The 13,804-nt window shown below is 39.9% G+C and overlaps 1 protein-coding gene across 2 annotated transcripts in view; it reads right to left on the bottom strand.

Annotated features, from left to right (window-relative positions):
• The window catches only part of CSMD3 (CUB and Sushi multiple domains 3), a 1,180,750-nt gene that overhangs the window by 385,631 nt on the left and 781,315 nt on the right, over positions 1-13,804 (bottom strand). For both annotated transcript variants that reach the window (XM_075920204.2, XM_075920205.2), the window contains one exon: positions 1,806-1,962. In XM_075920204.2, coding sequence (XP_075776319.2) covers positions 1,806-1,962 — 157 coding nt within the window. The remainder of the gene's footprint in view (positions 1-1,805; positions 1,963-13,804) is intronic.

Raw genomic sequence — 13,804 nt, 5'->3', positions numbered from 1 at the left:
GGTTTGGGTACACACTCGGGATATGGGAGATCAGAGAAATGGGACTTGAACTTAGGTATCCCATATTACCGGAAAATGCTCTAGCCACTAAAGTTGCTTTTTCTCAATATCTCCTATAAAAGCTGGCTCATTTTCTATACATAAATAATCTTTGGCTTAGTAACTTGAGGTAGAGTGTCTCACTTTGTGAGTATCCTAATCCATAAGGTTGTAGAGTCATTTTCACTCTCTTTACCTGTCCCAGTGATTATTCATTATCATTCATAGTGGCAATTCATAGCTATTTATGCTAGGGTTGTTGTCGTTTTTCGTTATTATTTTCCTCTTCCCCAAGGAAAATTCAACAAAACAAAACTAATTTAGTTTGTGTATGCCACAAAATCTGTGAAGTGTGTTTTAGTTTCACTATGGAAATTCTAAAAAGTCCATTTCATGTATAAAGATATTGAAATTCAATACCTGATTAGACCATTTGGTTGTTTAATTCAGTGTCCTGTCTCTGAAAGTGACCGGTATAGGCTGTACCTCCCTTTTCCAGGACTCTCTGGTTTGGCAGGATCACAGATGTTCCTGAACCACAGAGTCCAGGTATAGGGAGGTCTGGTCACTAAGTGGTAGCATGTGGGGGAGGGAACTCACTCGTGAGCCCCGTAGGGAGGAGACTGCAGCAGGGAGATCTGGCACCAGCAACTGGGCAGTAGCAGGGGACCGGCAGTGGCCATAAAGTTCCAGCCTCGGCAACGCAGTTCCGGCTCCAGCTGAAGCCAGGAAGTACTGACCCTTGCTGCACAGCTCCGACACTGGCAGCAGCAGGGCCAGAAGGCTCTGGAGAGCTTTGGTCCAGAGAATGAGGGCTGGCCAGGCAGCAGTGGAGCTGGGGGGAGACAGCAGTTTAGCACGGGCCATTATAGGAGGGACTGCCCCTGCTCCGGCAAATCCCCTTGTCCAGGACCAGTCAGGTCCTAAGGTTACCAGGCCAGAGAGGTTCAACCTGTACCAAATGCTTCAGAAGAAGAGGAAACACTGTTCATGCCCCGATCAACAGACACTTATGCACTAACACATCCTTGGGGAATGTTTTCTTCCTACTGTTAATGGATACTACTTGGTTATGTTTCAAAACTTTGGTTAGTTTTTCTATTATTTTAAGATGAAATACTATAATTTCATATACTCTTTTTATTTATGTGATTATTTAATCCTTCTTGGAATCCTACTAGCTCTTTACATCTATAACTTCTTGTGACAGTGAATTGCACTGGATAATTTCCAGATGAGAATATTTATTCAAAACAGAAGTCCAAATATGAAATCACTGATTTAATGAAAAAGAAACAACACAATATTGGAAATTAGGAAAGTGGAATTATTCATGAAAGGTGCATAAGAACATACTTCAATTCTACTGAAATCAATTCATTTGAGTATATATTTAATATTAAGCCGGTGTTTAAGTGTTTTCCTGATGTGAAGCCATTATGATCCCCAGAAAATACTTCCCTTTAAAAAAAATGTTTTAGTTAGAAGTAAACTTATTAGTCCTCTGGCAGAAGGAGTCAATTCAACTATCAAACTACAAATAACAACAAAATCAATCCTTTAAGTAACACAGACAGTAGAGCTCCAATATAAGAAATGTTATTTGATTTGGGAAGACAGTTGAAAATAGATTATTTTGAGAGATTAGTGAATTGATGGCAATATTCTGCCAGTTTTTATCTTCATTTTAATTTCTGAGTCAGTTTGGTGATTGTTTCATGCCACAAACAACATATATCCATTATTCTATGTTTATTCATACTTACTGGTATAAACAAGCTGAAAACCTTCGTCAGTTCCCTCAGTATCTGAGTTAAATTCCAACCACAAATGATTTGATGTACTACTTAGTGTCAGTCCTCTCAAAGAGGCCCCAGTAAATGCACCAAGGAGATGAGCTGTGTTGTCTTTTCCATCATATATCTGTAAAACAAATGTGACTTGTACAATTTAAAAAAATCCTTTTTCACTTACAACATAATTTCATGCACATCTGTTAAGTGGCAGGATGCTTGTTGTAGGAGAGTCTGATGTAGGACAGTTCAGAAAGCTCTATATGCTTATGCTGTTTGTTTTTCCTGAATTACATGATTAAACTGTGATTTTTCAAATGTACAATTTCAAATATGTCACTTCCTTCTTTGCATGACAGTTGAAGTGGGAAGGATTGTCATTTCAACAAAATATTTTTAAACATCTGTGTTCACTTTGCCATTCCCACTATTAAAATGTTGGCTTCAAGATATCAAAGAATATTTATTTTATGTTTCCATGTCTGCTTCACTCCTGGAAATAGAGCAATGCAAAAATGTAATGTCTACTCAGCCTTGGATGTTAACCAAACCTGTAAAAAAATCTCAGAATCTCTGGCTATGTCTATCCTAGGGAGTTATTTCCGAGTAAATTATTTTGAAATAATAACTCCTGAAATAACTGTTTTGAAATAAGCTATTCCTCTTCGCCAGCAGGAGTTATTAGAAATAACAAGTCCTTTATTTCAAAATAATGGGCTTCATAGTGTGGACACTATTGTTATTGTTGTTATTTCGAAATAAGGGGAGATATTTTGAAATAGCTCCCCAGTGTAGATATGCCTCTCAAAAGAAATGTGAATAATACATACAGAATAACTGCCTCTTTAACTTGAAATGACAATGTAATTTATATGTAAATTGGAAACCAACATTTTTATTTATTTTTCTTCAAGAGCTGCTTTTCCCCCTATTTAGCAATGGACACTGATATTGGAATAGAAAAAAAATCCTGAACATTTCAAATAATCTATTTTAATATTTGGCATATTTCATTGCAAGTTTTGGTCTTTTAAAACATTAGAGTTATTAAATTCCATTCAGCCATGAGGAAAGTTAAACTGTAATTCGTTCAACTGTAGTGGCTAATCTTAACACTTAAAATCTTTGACAAATAAGTTTTAAGAATGATTAAGTTTGCTCATGATTAAATTCTGACTTGTCTGATTCCTGATTTTTTGCACAGTGAAACTCAAAAACTTTGCCTGCCAAATAAATAAATATTCATTCTCAATTTTAAATAGATTCTAATTTTATCAGTGGAAGATTTATTTAGTGTTTGCATTTGTTAATATGAATGTATAGCAAAACCAAAACCACTATCCTCACTTAAAGTATTTAAATGGGAATTTAAAATGTGACAGAGAAATATTATGAGCTCCTTTTTGCTTCTGTGTGGAAGATTTACATGCATAACTCCTATTTAGCATTAATTATTCTGCATAAGCCCCTAGTAAAAATGGAATCTCTGCATGGTATTTTACATGAGCATCTGAGTGAATGAGATATTGTATTTTCAGAATGAGATTACAAAATAACATTCGTGTTTTGGCCTACATTCTTTGTCTTAGTAAACAGAGGAACAGCAACTAAACAAACAGACTTTAATGCTAATGGTTTTGTGTGAATGACTGTACCACAATTAAGTGAGGGAGAGGTGGTCTGGGCTTACTAGAGAAGAATGGCTCTACTTATGGCTGTGTGTGTATGTGTGGCTGGGGGATCGAGGGAATGAGATCAGAGTCTACTGAAAAAAGGTAGATGGCAGGCAGATTGCAGCACTTAGACACCTCCTCAGGAATCCACTATCAACCTCAGACTGGACCAGTCCACACAAGAGATCCATTTCCTTGACACCACATTGCAAATAAATGAGGTCACATAAACACCACCCTACTGACCTCTATTCTTACCTACATGCCTCTAGCTTCCATCCAGGACACACAATCCATTGTCCATAGTCAAGCCCTAAGATACAACCAGATTTGTTCCAATCCCACAGACAGAGACAAATACCTACGAGATCTTTATCGGTCATTCTTAAAACTTAAACACCCACCAGCAGAACTGAGGAAACAGATTGACAGAGTCAGACAAGTACCCAGAAGTTAACTACTTCAAGAAAGGCCCAACTAAGAAAATAAGAGAACACCACTGGTCACCACCTACTGGTTCCCATCTTAAACCCCTCCAGTGCATCATTGACAATCTACAACATATCCTGGAAAAGATCCCTCATTTGCCCAGGCCTTGGAACACAGGACAATCCTTGCCTACAGACAACCCTGCAATCTGAAGCAATACTTGAAGCAGTCACACACCACACCACATATACACACACCCAGGAAACTACCCCTGCAACAATCCTCGTTACCAACTCTGTCCACACATCTATACAAGTGACACCAGCATAGGACCTAACCACATAAGACACCACATCAAGGGCTCATACATCCTCCAATGTGATATATGCCATCAAGTGCCAGCAATGCCTCTCTTTCATGTATATTGGCCAAAATGGACAGTCTCTGCAACAAAAGATAAATGGACACAAATCAGATATCAGGAATGGTAATACACATAAACCAGCATGGGGGACATTTTAACCTGCCTGATCACTCAATCATGAATTTAAAAGTAGCCATTTTTTGACAAAGGAATTTCTCTGAACTGGAATACACTTATAAATGTAAGATTGTTACCCTAGGCTTGAATAAAGATATTAACTGGTTAGCGTACTACACAAAGCCAATTTGCCCTGCCTTCGACATTTGCATTTTCATATTAAAGGCTACGAATGGGACACAAACAGCCCGCTTCATTAATACAGAGCCTACAATTGACAGGTACTTCTTTTTTCTATTTCTGTCCTTTGTGTATCTGTATATTCATATATATAATGGATTCTATTGCACTCCAACTCATCTGATGAAGTAGGTCTTACCTATGAAATCTCATAATCCTGTATATTTTTGTTAATCTCTAAAGTGCCACAGGAATACTCATTATTTTTAAAGTTACAGACTAGCACAGCTACCCTTTTGAGACCCCTGAAGAATGTGAGATTTGAAAGATATAAAGGTACAAGCATTAGCTGGATCGCCTTTTGATCTTACGTGGGACAATGGGTCCTTTCTTGTGAAAGAACTATTTACCTATCTGGACCACTAGGCAAGAGGCCGTTAGGAGATGTCTGGGAACTTGCTTGGTTTGCGGGGGGAACACAGTCAAGTAAATTGATATTGCCTCCTTGAAGTGGATGTTCAGAGCATGTATTCCACAGAGAAGGCACCAAGGGACCAGATAAATGATCTGGTAAAGGACTTAAAAGCAGGTATTGCATAAAGGAACAGAATGGGGGAGGGTGATTGCAGACTTCTCTGATTGGTACATCAGGGAGTTCCTCCCCCATTCTCGTTGCCCACCTCAACCCTCCTACAAGTGTGTTGGATGGTAATGTTCAAATCATGGATTGGCTGGGGGACCTGGATGGAAATTAAGAGGGGCTGATGGAGTTCCCGGTAATGATTTAGAGTAACAAGGATCGACTGCATTTTTTCTGCTGGGTAGTCCCAGATATCTCTATAATAAAATTGCGGCCTGATTGAAACCCATATCAAGTGTCTCCTGCTCTTGCAGTATACCAGACAATTACTGTACAACTCTCCAATATATGATATCTAGCCTCTGAAATACCAGTAACTCATCAAATCTAGCATTTTGGAATATTCCAAAATCTCAAAGTCATTCCATTAAACACAAGTCCCTTCGATTTAGATGATGCCATGTATGTGATGTGTGTGTGTTTTACTAAAATATTAGGGGAATATGTATGAATCTTCATAATATTGAGGCTTTACTGCATACAGTTCCTGTAGAGCTTCACAATTTCACTAGAATGGAACTCAAGAAAAAGTCATTACTGTGAAATGGCAGCCAATGCAATCCACAGGGACATTAAAAAACACTATGGTTAACTAGAAGTTTCAGTTAATTGTAAATAATGCTGCACTGTATATTAGAAGACTGTTTAGGAAAACAATCTCTTGGAGATACTGTTCTATCATTATCTACTAATTACTTGCATCAGTAATTTCAGATCTCAGGAGATAAGATGTCAAAACACTCTTTTGGAAATACAATAAGTGTAAGTAACACTATTTGTTCCAAAGTACTTGATGCAACATTTCATAACAGCTTTCAAAAACTAGGTTTACATGTAGAATATATTATTAATGAAGATGTTACTTCCTTCAAATGATTTCCAGAAAATAGCTGTGATAAACCAAGATTGCCAGACAACATATTACCTGATATTCAATTATCTATTACAAGATAATTGATAATATTCAATTATATAATTGTCTGATATATTTTGAGTATAAAGGACATATGTTTTCCCCAAAGAAGCTTCTGTTCTATATGCTCCTCAATGTAGAAATCTAAACAATACTGTCATCAGTACCGTGTTTGCACTCAAGAGCCACAAAAACAACAATTACAGGGTTGCCCTTTCCCACTCTATCTTTTACAGTAATTACTGCTAGCTCATGTGTATGTATAAAACCACTTTCTCCCTTTAATTAGGAAACACTGTTTGCACTTATATTTTTTGTTGGTTTACACTGTGCAAAAATGTTTTAATTAATATTATGATATTTTAATTGCTGAAAAATATCACCAATGTCCAGACTAAGCATGTTAAACTTGGATGTTTCTTAGTAATCCTCAGACTTAGGCAGAAAACCAACAATGTGAATCCCTTTTTTGATTGTGACTTTTTAGCCACCTTTAGTACAGTACTCTTTAACAATTCTGAATTATCATGCACATTTAATTTATTTTTTTCTTCTGAAGTCCGATTTCCCAGTGCTTCTGGCTATGTTTACACAGCAGTATTATTTCAGAAAAACTGACATTATTCTGAAAAAACATGGTCTGTGTCTACACAGCAAGCCGTTATTTTGATATAATGTTGAAATGATGTTGAGCTGGAGGACATCTTATTCTGACCCCTGTAACCTTCATTTTACAAGGAGTAAGGGAAGTCAGAGGAAGAGTGCTCTAACTTGGACTTCCTGCTGTGTAAACAGCGCCAAAAGCCGAAACAAGCTATTTTGACAAGCAATTGACATAGCTCAAGTAGCGTAGCTTATTTTGGCTGTAGCCCTGCTGTGTAGATGTGCCCTTTATGACATATAAAGTTGAAAAGTTCAGATGGTCTCTTTCCCAATTTCTCTGACTGTCCTTATGCTCTACATCTTTCAGAGCACAGTCTGAAAAGTGTCTTACATGTAGTAAGCCACAAACAAGCAGCATAACACCATTCTGATTTCTACCTCTGGCATCATCTCTGACTTGCAACACTGGCGACAGAATTACAATTGCTAGCTGTCCCCATCACACATTATGAAGAAGCTGTGCTTGCTGATACACAGTGTATAATCTGCTATTTGGGCAAACAGTTCCTTCATCTTTGATAATTTAAACTAGCATTCAGAAAAAAGACCTGAAGAAATTAAAACAAACAAACAAATAAAAAAACCCACAAAAGAGGTTCGGAATTACATTGTGCTATGACTCCTGGCTGTACTGTATGTAATCAACACTGGTTATCCATATAAGCTCTGTAAAATAAAGGATTTTTCACATTAAGCCTGAACTACTTTTCAAAGGGAAGGGCAATAAGTGAAGAAATTTTGTGGAAGGCATCGAACCAGTAGGAAGAGATGGAGGTAGGGGAAAAGCTGAGTCCATAAAGGTGATGAAGAAAATCTTACACACCTACAAAATATAATCCTGAAAATCCTATGTTAGAAATGAGAAGGAGAACTACCAATAAAGAATTAGTATTAGAATCTGAGTTCAAGAAGAATTGGGATTGAAAATTCTTGATAATTGAAAACAACAACAAAAGTTAATTAATTCATACACTGACACTGACAAGATTAAAGAAAACACATATTTGCCCATGAATATAAAGGTTTTATAATATACTGCATAAATAGTAAGGTAGTATATTATTTGCATATAATACACAGTAAAAGAACAAAGAGTTGGACATATTGAACAACCAATAAATTATGTACAAATACACTTAGCAACGTGTTATGGAAAGCTTTTCAGAAATTTTAATTCCCTATTTATCTCCATTCCAATACAAAAATGGTAAATAAATATTAGATTTTAATTGTAAGTTTTCAGGAAAGGAACCATCACTTCCTAAATGTTTTCTTAGTCTCTAGCACTTAATAAGCATTTCTAACAATTATTATACTTAATATTAATCAGTTACCATCCTGTAGCTGGAGTATAAGGTAGGTAGAAAGCTGGCTAGATCGTCAGGCTCAATGGGTAGTGATCAACAGCTTGAAGTCTGGTTGATGGTCGCTATCAAGTGCAGTGCCCCAAGAGTCAGTTTTGTGGCTGATTTATTTCAACATCTTTATTAATGAAATGGATGGATTACACCCTCAGCATATGTGCAGATGACACTAAACTAGGGAGACAGGTAGATATGTTGGAGGGTAAGGATAAGGTCCAGAGTGACCTAGACAAACTGGAGTATTGGGCCAAAAGAAATCTAATGAGGTTCAACCAGGATAAGTGCAGACTCCTGAACTTGGGACGGAAGAATCCCAAGAATTATTACAGGCTTGGGACCAACTAGCTAAGCAGCAGTTCAGCCAAAAAAAAAAAAACAACAAAGGGATTACAGTGGATGAGAAGCTGGATATGAGTTAACAGGATACCCTTGTAGCTAAGAAGGCTAACGGCATATTAGGGTGCATTAGGAGGAGCATTGCCAACCGATCTAGAAAAGTGATTATTCCCCTTTATTCATCACTGGTGAGGCCACATCTGGAGTATGGCATCCAATTCTGGGTCCCGCATTACAGAAAGGATGTGGACACGCTGGAGAATGTGAGAAAGTCCAGTAAATGGCAACAAAAATGACTGATTGGGGGTTGGAGCATATGACCTATAAGGAGAGGCTGAGGGATTTGGGTTTGTTTAGTCTGCAGAAGAGAAGAGTGAGGGGGGATTTGATTTGATAGCAGCCTTCAATTTCCTGAAGGGAGGTTCCAAAGAGGAGGAGAAAAGCTGTTCTCAGTAGTGATGGATGACACAACAAGGTGCAATGGTCTCAAGTTGCAGTGGGGGAGGTCTAGGTTGGATATTAGGAAAATCTATTTTATTAGGAAGGTGGTGAAGAACTGGAGTGGGCTATATAGGCAGTTGGGCTACATCTACATTGGCATGATCTTGCACAAATACTTTTAATGCAAGTATTTTTGCGTTAAAGTATTTGCACAAGAGAGGGTCTACACTGGCATGTACTTTTGCGCAAAAGCATCCATGCCAGTGTAGACGCTCTCTTGTGCAAGGAAGCTCCGATGGCCATTTTAACCATCGAGCTTTCTTGTGCAAGAAATCTCCATCCCTAGAGGTTTTTAAGTCCTGGTTTGACAAATCTCTGGGGTGATTTTGTTGGGGTTGGTCTTGCATTGGGCTGGGGGTTGGACTCAATGACCTCCTCAAGTCCCTTCCAACCCTATGATTCTATGTTTATATGATCTAAATATTTAGAAAATTGATTCTCTGATAATTAATGTGCCAGCCATAATCAAAGCGCTTTGAAATAGTACATGAGAATTTACTCTGAACTAGAGCTCAATGGATTCTGGGGAAAAAAAGTTAATGATTCCATTAAATGAAATCTACACATTTTCTCTGATGGCATTCACATCTTTTATCAATTTCACATGAATAATATTTTGTCCATCTTCCCATCCACCAGAACATCTCCAAAAGTGGAAACCTGGCAAATATTTAAACCAGAAATGTTTGTGTGAAAGTTCTCACAATCATATTAAAATCTCGTCTTGCCCTCTGCATACAATGAATAGAAATAATATTGTGTGACTTAGGGGACCAATGCCTACTGAAGAATAATAAAAAACCTGAAGATGTAATCTTTATTTGGTAGAGGAACTGACTATAGGCCAACATATGTTTGCATGAAGTGCTCAAAAAATTTCAAATGATGAGCCCGCAAAGAAAACAAGTAATTCACATTGAAAACATGATGGTGCTCTTGAAGCAGAGGAAAGAATGTGTCTGATGATAAAACTGTCTTGCTGAACCCCATGGGATATTACTCATCTGTTGTGCAGCAATTCAGAAAGATAAATTTCTGACTACAGTAAAAGATGAGGAGATCCACAGCACGGTTGCTGGAAAAGACACACTCATGAAAAAAGTCCTAAGGCCTACAGTCTATTACAAAATGGAAAATTCCAGAGTGGGAGGGAAAGTCATTTCCCAGGGAAAGGACGCTTTACAAAAGTTTCTCTTACAGAAAACAGAAAAGGAAGCAGCTGATGAGTGTGTGTGTGTGTGTGTGTGTGTGTGTGTGTGTGTGTGTGTGTGTGTGTGTACATGTGTACACACATGCTTGGGCAGGTGGAAAGCAGAATTATTCAACAGTATGGGGTTAGAGGAGAAGTGGCTTGCACCTACAAATCTTGGGATCAGTTTAGTTCATGGGTCCTACAGCAATCTGAAAAGAGCCATGCTGAAAGATTATCCTAGTGTAGCGGCCCTCAAATTGGATTGCACAGTGTAGTAAGTCAGCTTGGTCTGCTGATGAACTGGAAGGGGAAACACTCCCTAAGACCTCCCGAGTGGGTGATGCCACAGCAACACAACTCCACCCACAAGAAGCAGAAAGGCAGGGTCTGAAGTATAAAAGGAAGAGCTCAGAGTTCAGTTGGAGCCTAGTGACTGAGCTAATCAGACGCTCCCCACAAACTCCCCAGAAGGAAGGCCCAGGTTCCCCGCCCAAGAAGGGAGAACTGGCTTGGGCCTCTAGGGCCCCTGCTGGGTCCAGGAGACAGGGTTGGGCCACCTGGGCCTCTTCCAGGCCCACAAGACTGGCAAGGGCCACCCCCATCATTGACACGCCCTGAGACTGGCCTGGACGGCCAGAGCCACTGCTGGACCCAGGAGATTGGCCTGCACCACCTGCACCACTGTGATCTGGACCTGAAGCCCATGGACATCTTGCCAGCGTCATCAACCCCAGCAGACCCTGAAGAACAGAGGCTGAAGCAGTTAAGTTCCTGGGGGAACTGGGAACTGGCCCAAGGATAGATGACATTGGGTTGGCTGAGGACATTGAGTTCAACTGGCCAGTTCGCTGCAGTCAAAATCTCTGCTGACCCAATGACCTGGTCGGCGTGTTGTGACCAGCATCTCTACTGACTCAATGGCAGCCCACTTTGCCACTGTTAGGGCCGTGGGCTGGGACGCAGCTCAGCTTGCAGGGAGATCTGAGCCCTGAATTGTTTGTGAACCCCACCCTGAACAAGGGCTGGGTCAGTAAATTATCCCTCAGCCCCTAGAAGGCCTGTGAACTGCTGCTCTGCCAGAGCATTGGGCTGAGCCTCTGTACTTTTGCTTGCCTCTCCCTGAGCTAGTGCCAGGGCTCATAGGATGTTATTTGGACAGACTATAGGCTAGAGCCCTTTAGACCGTGGCAGGTCATCCCGGTAGCAGGACCTGACAGGCCTGCTTGCTGGTTGGAGAGCAAAGTGGTGAGGCAGCTTCCAACCAGAGACCTGCACACACCGTAATCTGATTCTGACAAGAAAATTACTATATGATTCCAAGAAAGAAGTGAAAGCTTGAGCCCACCCAAGCTCTAGTGTCTTGGGCAGAAGGGCCAAAGTCAAAGCCTGAGCCCAACTGTCCCAGGAAGTGGAGCTTGGGCTTGAGCTTTGGACCGGGGACAGCCATGGTGACTATTAAAATGAGATCATAACCCAGCTGGGGCTCCCAACTCACAGTCTGAGAACCCCTGCCCTAGCCACATGCTTCCATGCCAGTACATTCCATCCTTGTTCATGTCAACCTGAGTCTCTGACATAACCCAAATTTGTCCCCTGAGAAAAGGACTTCTATACGAGATCCACATTCAGCTCTGCACATACCTAGCCTTGCTGTGCTAGGTATATTCCACTTGGGCACAAGCATGAACTAAAACAACCACTAGCAGCCAACTCCCCAGCAGCCCCAATGATCAACTCTTCTACCTCCCTTCCATTGCCTCCTATATACCATGAACAGTTGTTCTGCAGCATGTACGAGGGGCCAGAATGGGGAAGGGAGAGGTGTGGATGGGATAGAGCAGGGCCTAGAGCTGAGCAGGGATTGAGCACCCCCCAGGGAAATGACAAAGCCAGCACCCGTGCACATGGGGACCTCATACTTCCTTTGTGATTACTTTGCACATTGTAAATACAAAGAAGTAAAGAAATTATAAGATGTTAAGAAACACTGGGCCTGAAAATAAAAACACCATAGAATCATAGAATACTAGAACTGTAAGGGACCTTGAGAGGTCATTGAGTCCAGTCCCCTGTCCTCACGGCAGGACCAAGCACTGTCTAGATCATCCCCAATAGATGTCTCCATCACTAGAGATATTTAAGACTGGACTCAGTGACCTCTCAAGGTCCCTTCCATTCTAATATTATATGATTCTATGTGCAATGGGCCTACCCTATTCTTGGCCTTCCTCTTACTTCTAATATATTTGTAGAACATCTTTTTGTTACCCTTTATGTCTCTAGCTAGAGTTAGCTCGTTTTGTGCATTTGCCTTTCTAATCTTGCTTCTGCATACCTGTGTAGCTTGCATATATTCATCCTTTGTAATTTGACCTAATTTCCACTTTTTATATGACTCATTTTTTATTTTTAGATCATGTAAGAACTCCTGGTTGACCCAAGGTGGTGATCTGCCATACTTTCTATCTTTCCCAGGTAGTGAAATAGTTTGCTCTTGAATCTTTAATAGCGTCCCTTTAAAAAACTGCCAACTCTTTTCATTTTTTTTTTTCATCTTAGTCTTGCTTCCTATGGGACCTTACCTACCAGCTCTCTTGGGCAATTTCTAGACTGCAGAGCTTTTCTGGGATACCTCCAGAAGAGTTTCCGAAAAAGCACACATGCTCTTTCGACATCCCTGTATTCCCCTCAGTGAGAGGAATAAGGGATGTTCTGAAAGAGGATTTTTTTCCAGAAGTTGGCCCCGGGTAGATGGGCCAAATTTCAGAAAAGCCTCTTTTGGAAAAAAAAAAGTGGGAAGAGATATGCAAATTATGGTTTGCAATTTGTGTATCTTTTTCTGATTTTTCTCGGAAGTCTAGGCATAACCTGAGTTTACTAAAATCTTCCTTCCTGAACTCCATTATCTCTATTTTATTTTTCTCCCTTCTGCCATTCCTTAGAATCATGAACTCTATGATTTCATGATCACTTTTGCCCAAGCTCCCTTCCACTTTGAAATTTTCAACCAGTTCCTCCCTATTCGTTAAAAGCAAATCTAGAATAGCTCCCCTTCCCTGCCCCTGGCCCCTCCCCCCCCACTCTGTAGCTTTCTCAACCTTCTGAAATAAAAAATTGTCTTCAATGCAAGTCTACAAACTTATTGGATAATCTGTGCCCCGCTGTGTTAGTTTCCCAACATATGTCTGGATAGTTGAAATCCCCCCCACACCAAATCCTGCTTTTTGGATGATTTTGTTAGTTGATTAAAAAATGCCTCATTCACCTCTTCTGCATGTGTAGGTGGTCTGTAGCAGCCCCTTAGCATAAGATCATGCTTGTTTTTTACCCCTTTTAACCTAACACAGAGACTTTCAACAAGTCTGTCTCCTATGACCATCTCTCTACCTCAGTCCAAGTGTGTACATTTTTAATATATAAGGCAACACTTCTTCCCTTTTTTCCCTGCCTATCTTTACTGATCAAGCTGTACCTGTCTATACCAATATTGTTTTTATGCTCACCAAAACTATGGTGATGAAAGCTTAGAGGTACCTACATGGAAGGGTTATACACATAGTAAGCAATAAACAATTCTCAGCGTAAAATGTTAGATACTAA

This window comes from Pelodiscus sinensis, chromosome 2 (assembly GCF_052426305.1).
Source record: "Pelodiscus sinensis isolate ZL-2025 chromosome 2, ASM5242630v1, whole genome shotgun sequence".
In the NCBI taxonomy this organism is placed as follows: domain Eukaryota; kingdom Metazoa; phylum Chordata; order Testudines; family Trionychidae; genus Pelodiscus; species Pelodiscus sinensis.
The sequence above is the reverse complement of the archived record's forward strand: the minus strand, read 5'-3'. Positions and strand labels throughout refer to the sequence as shown.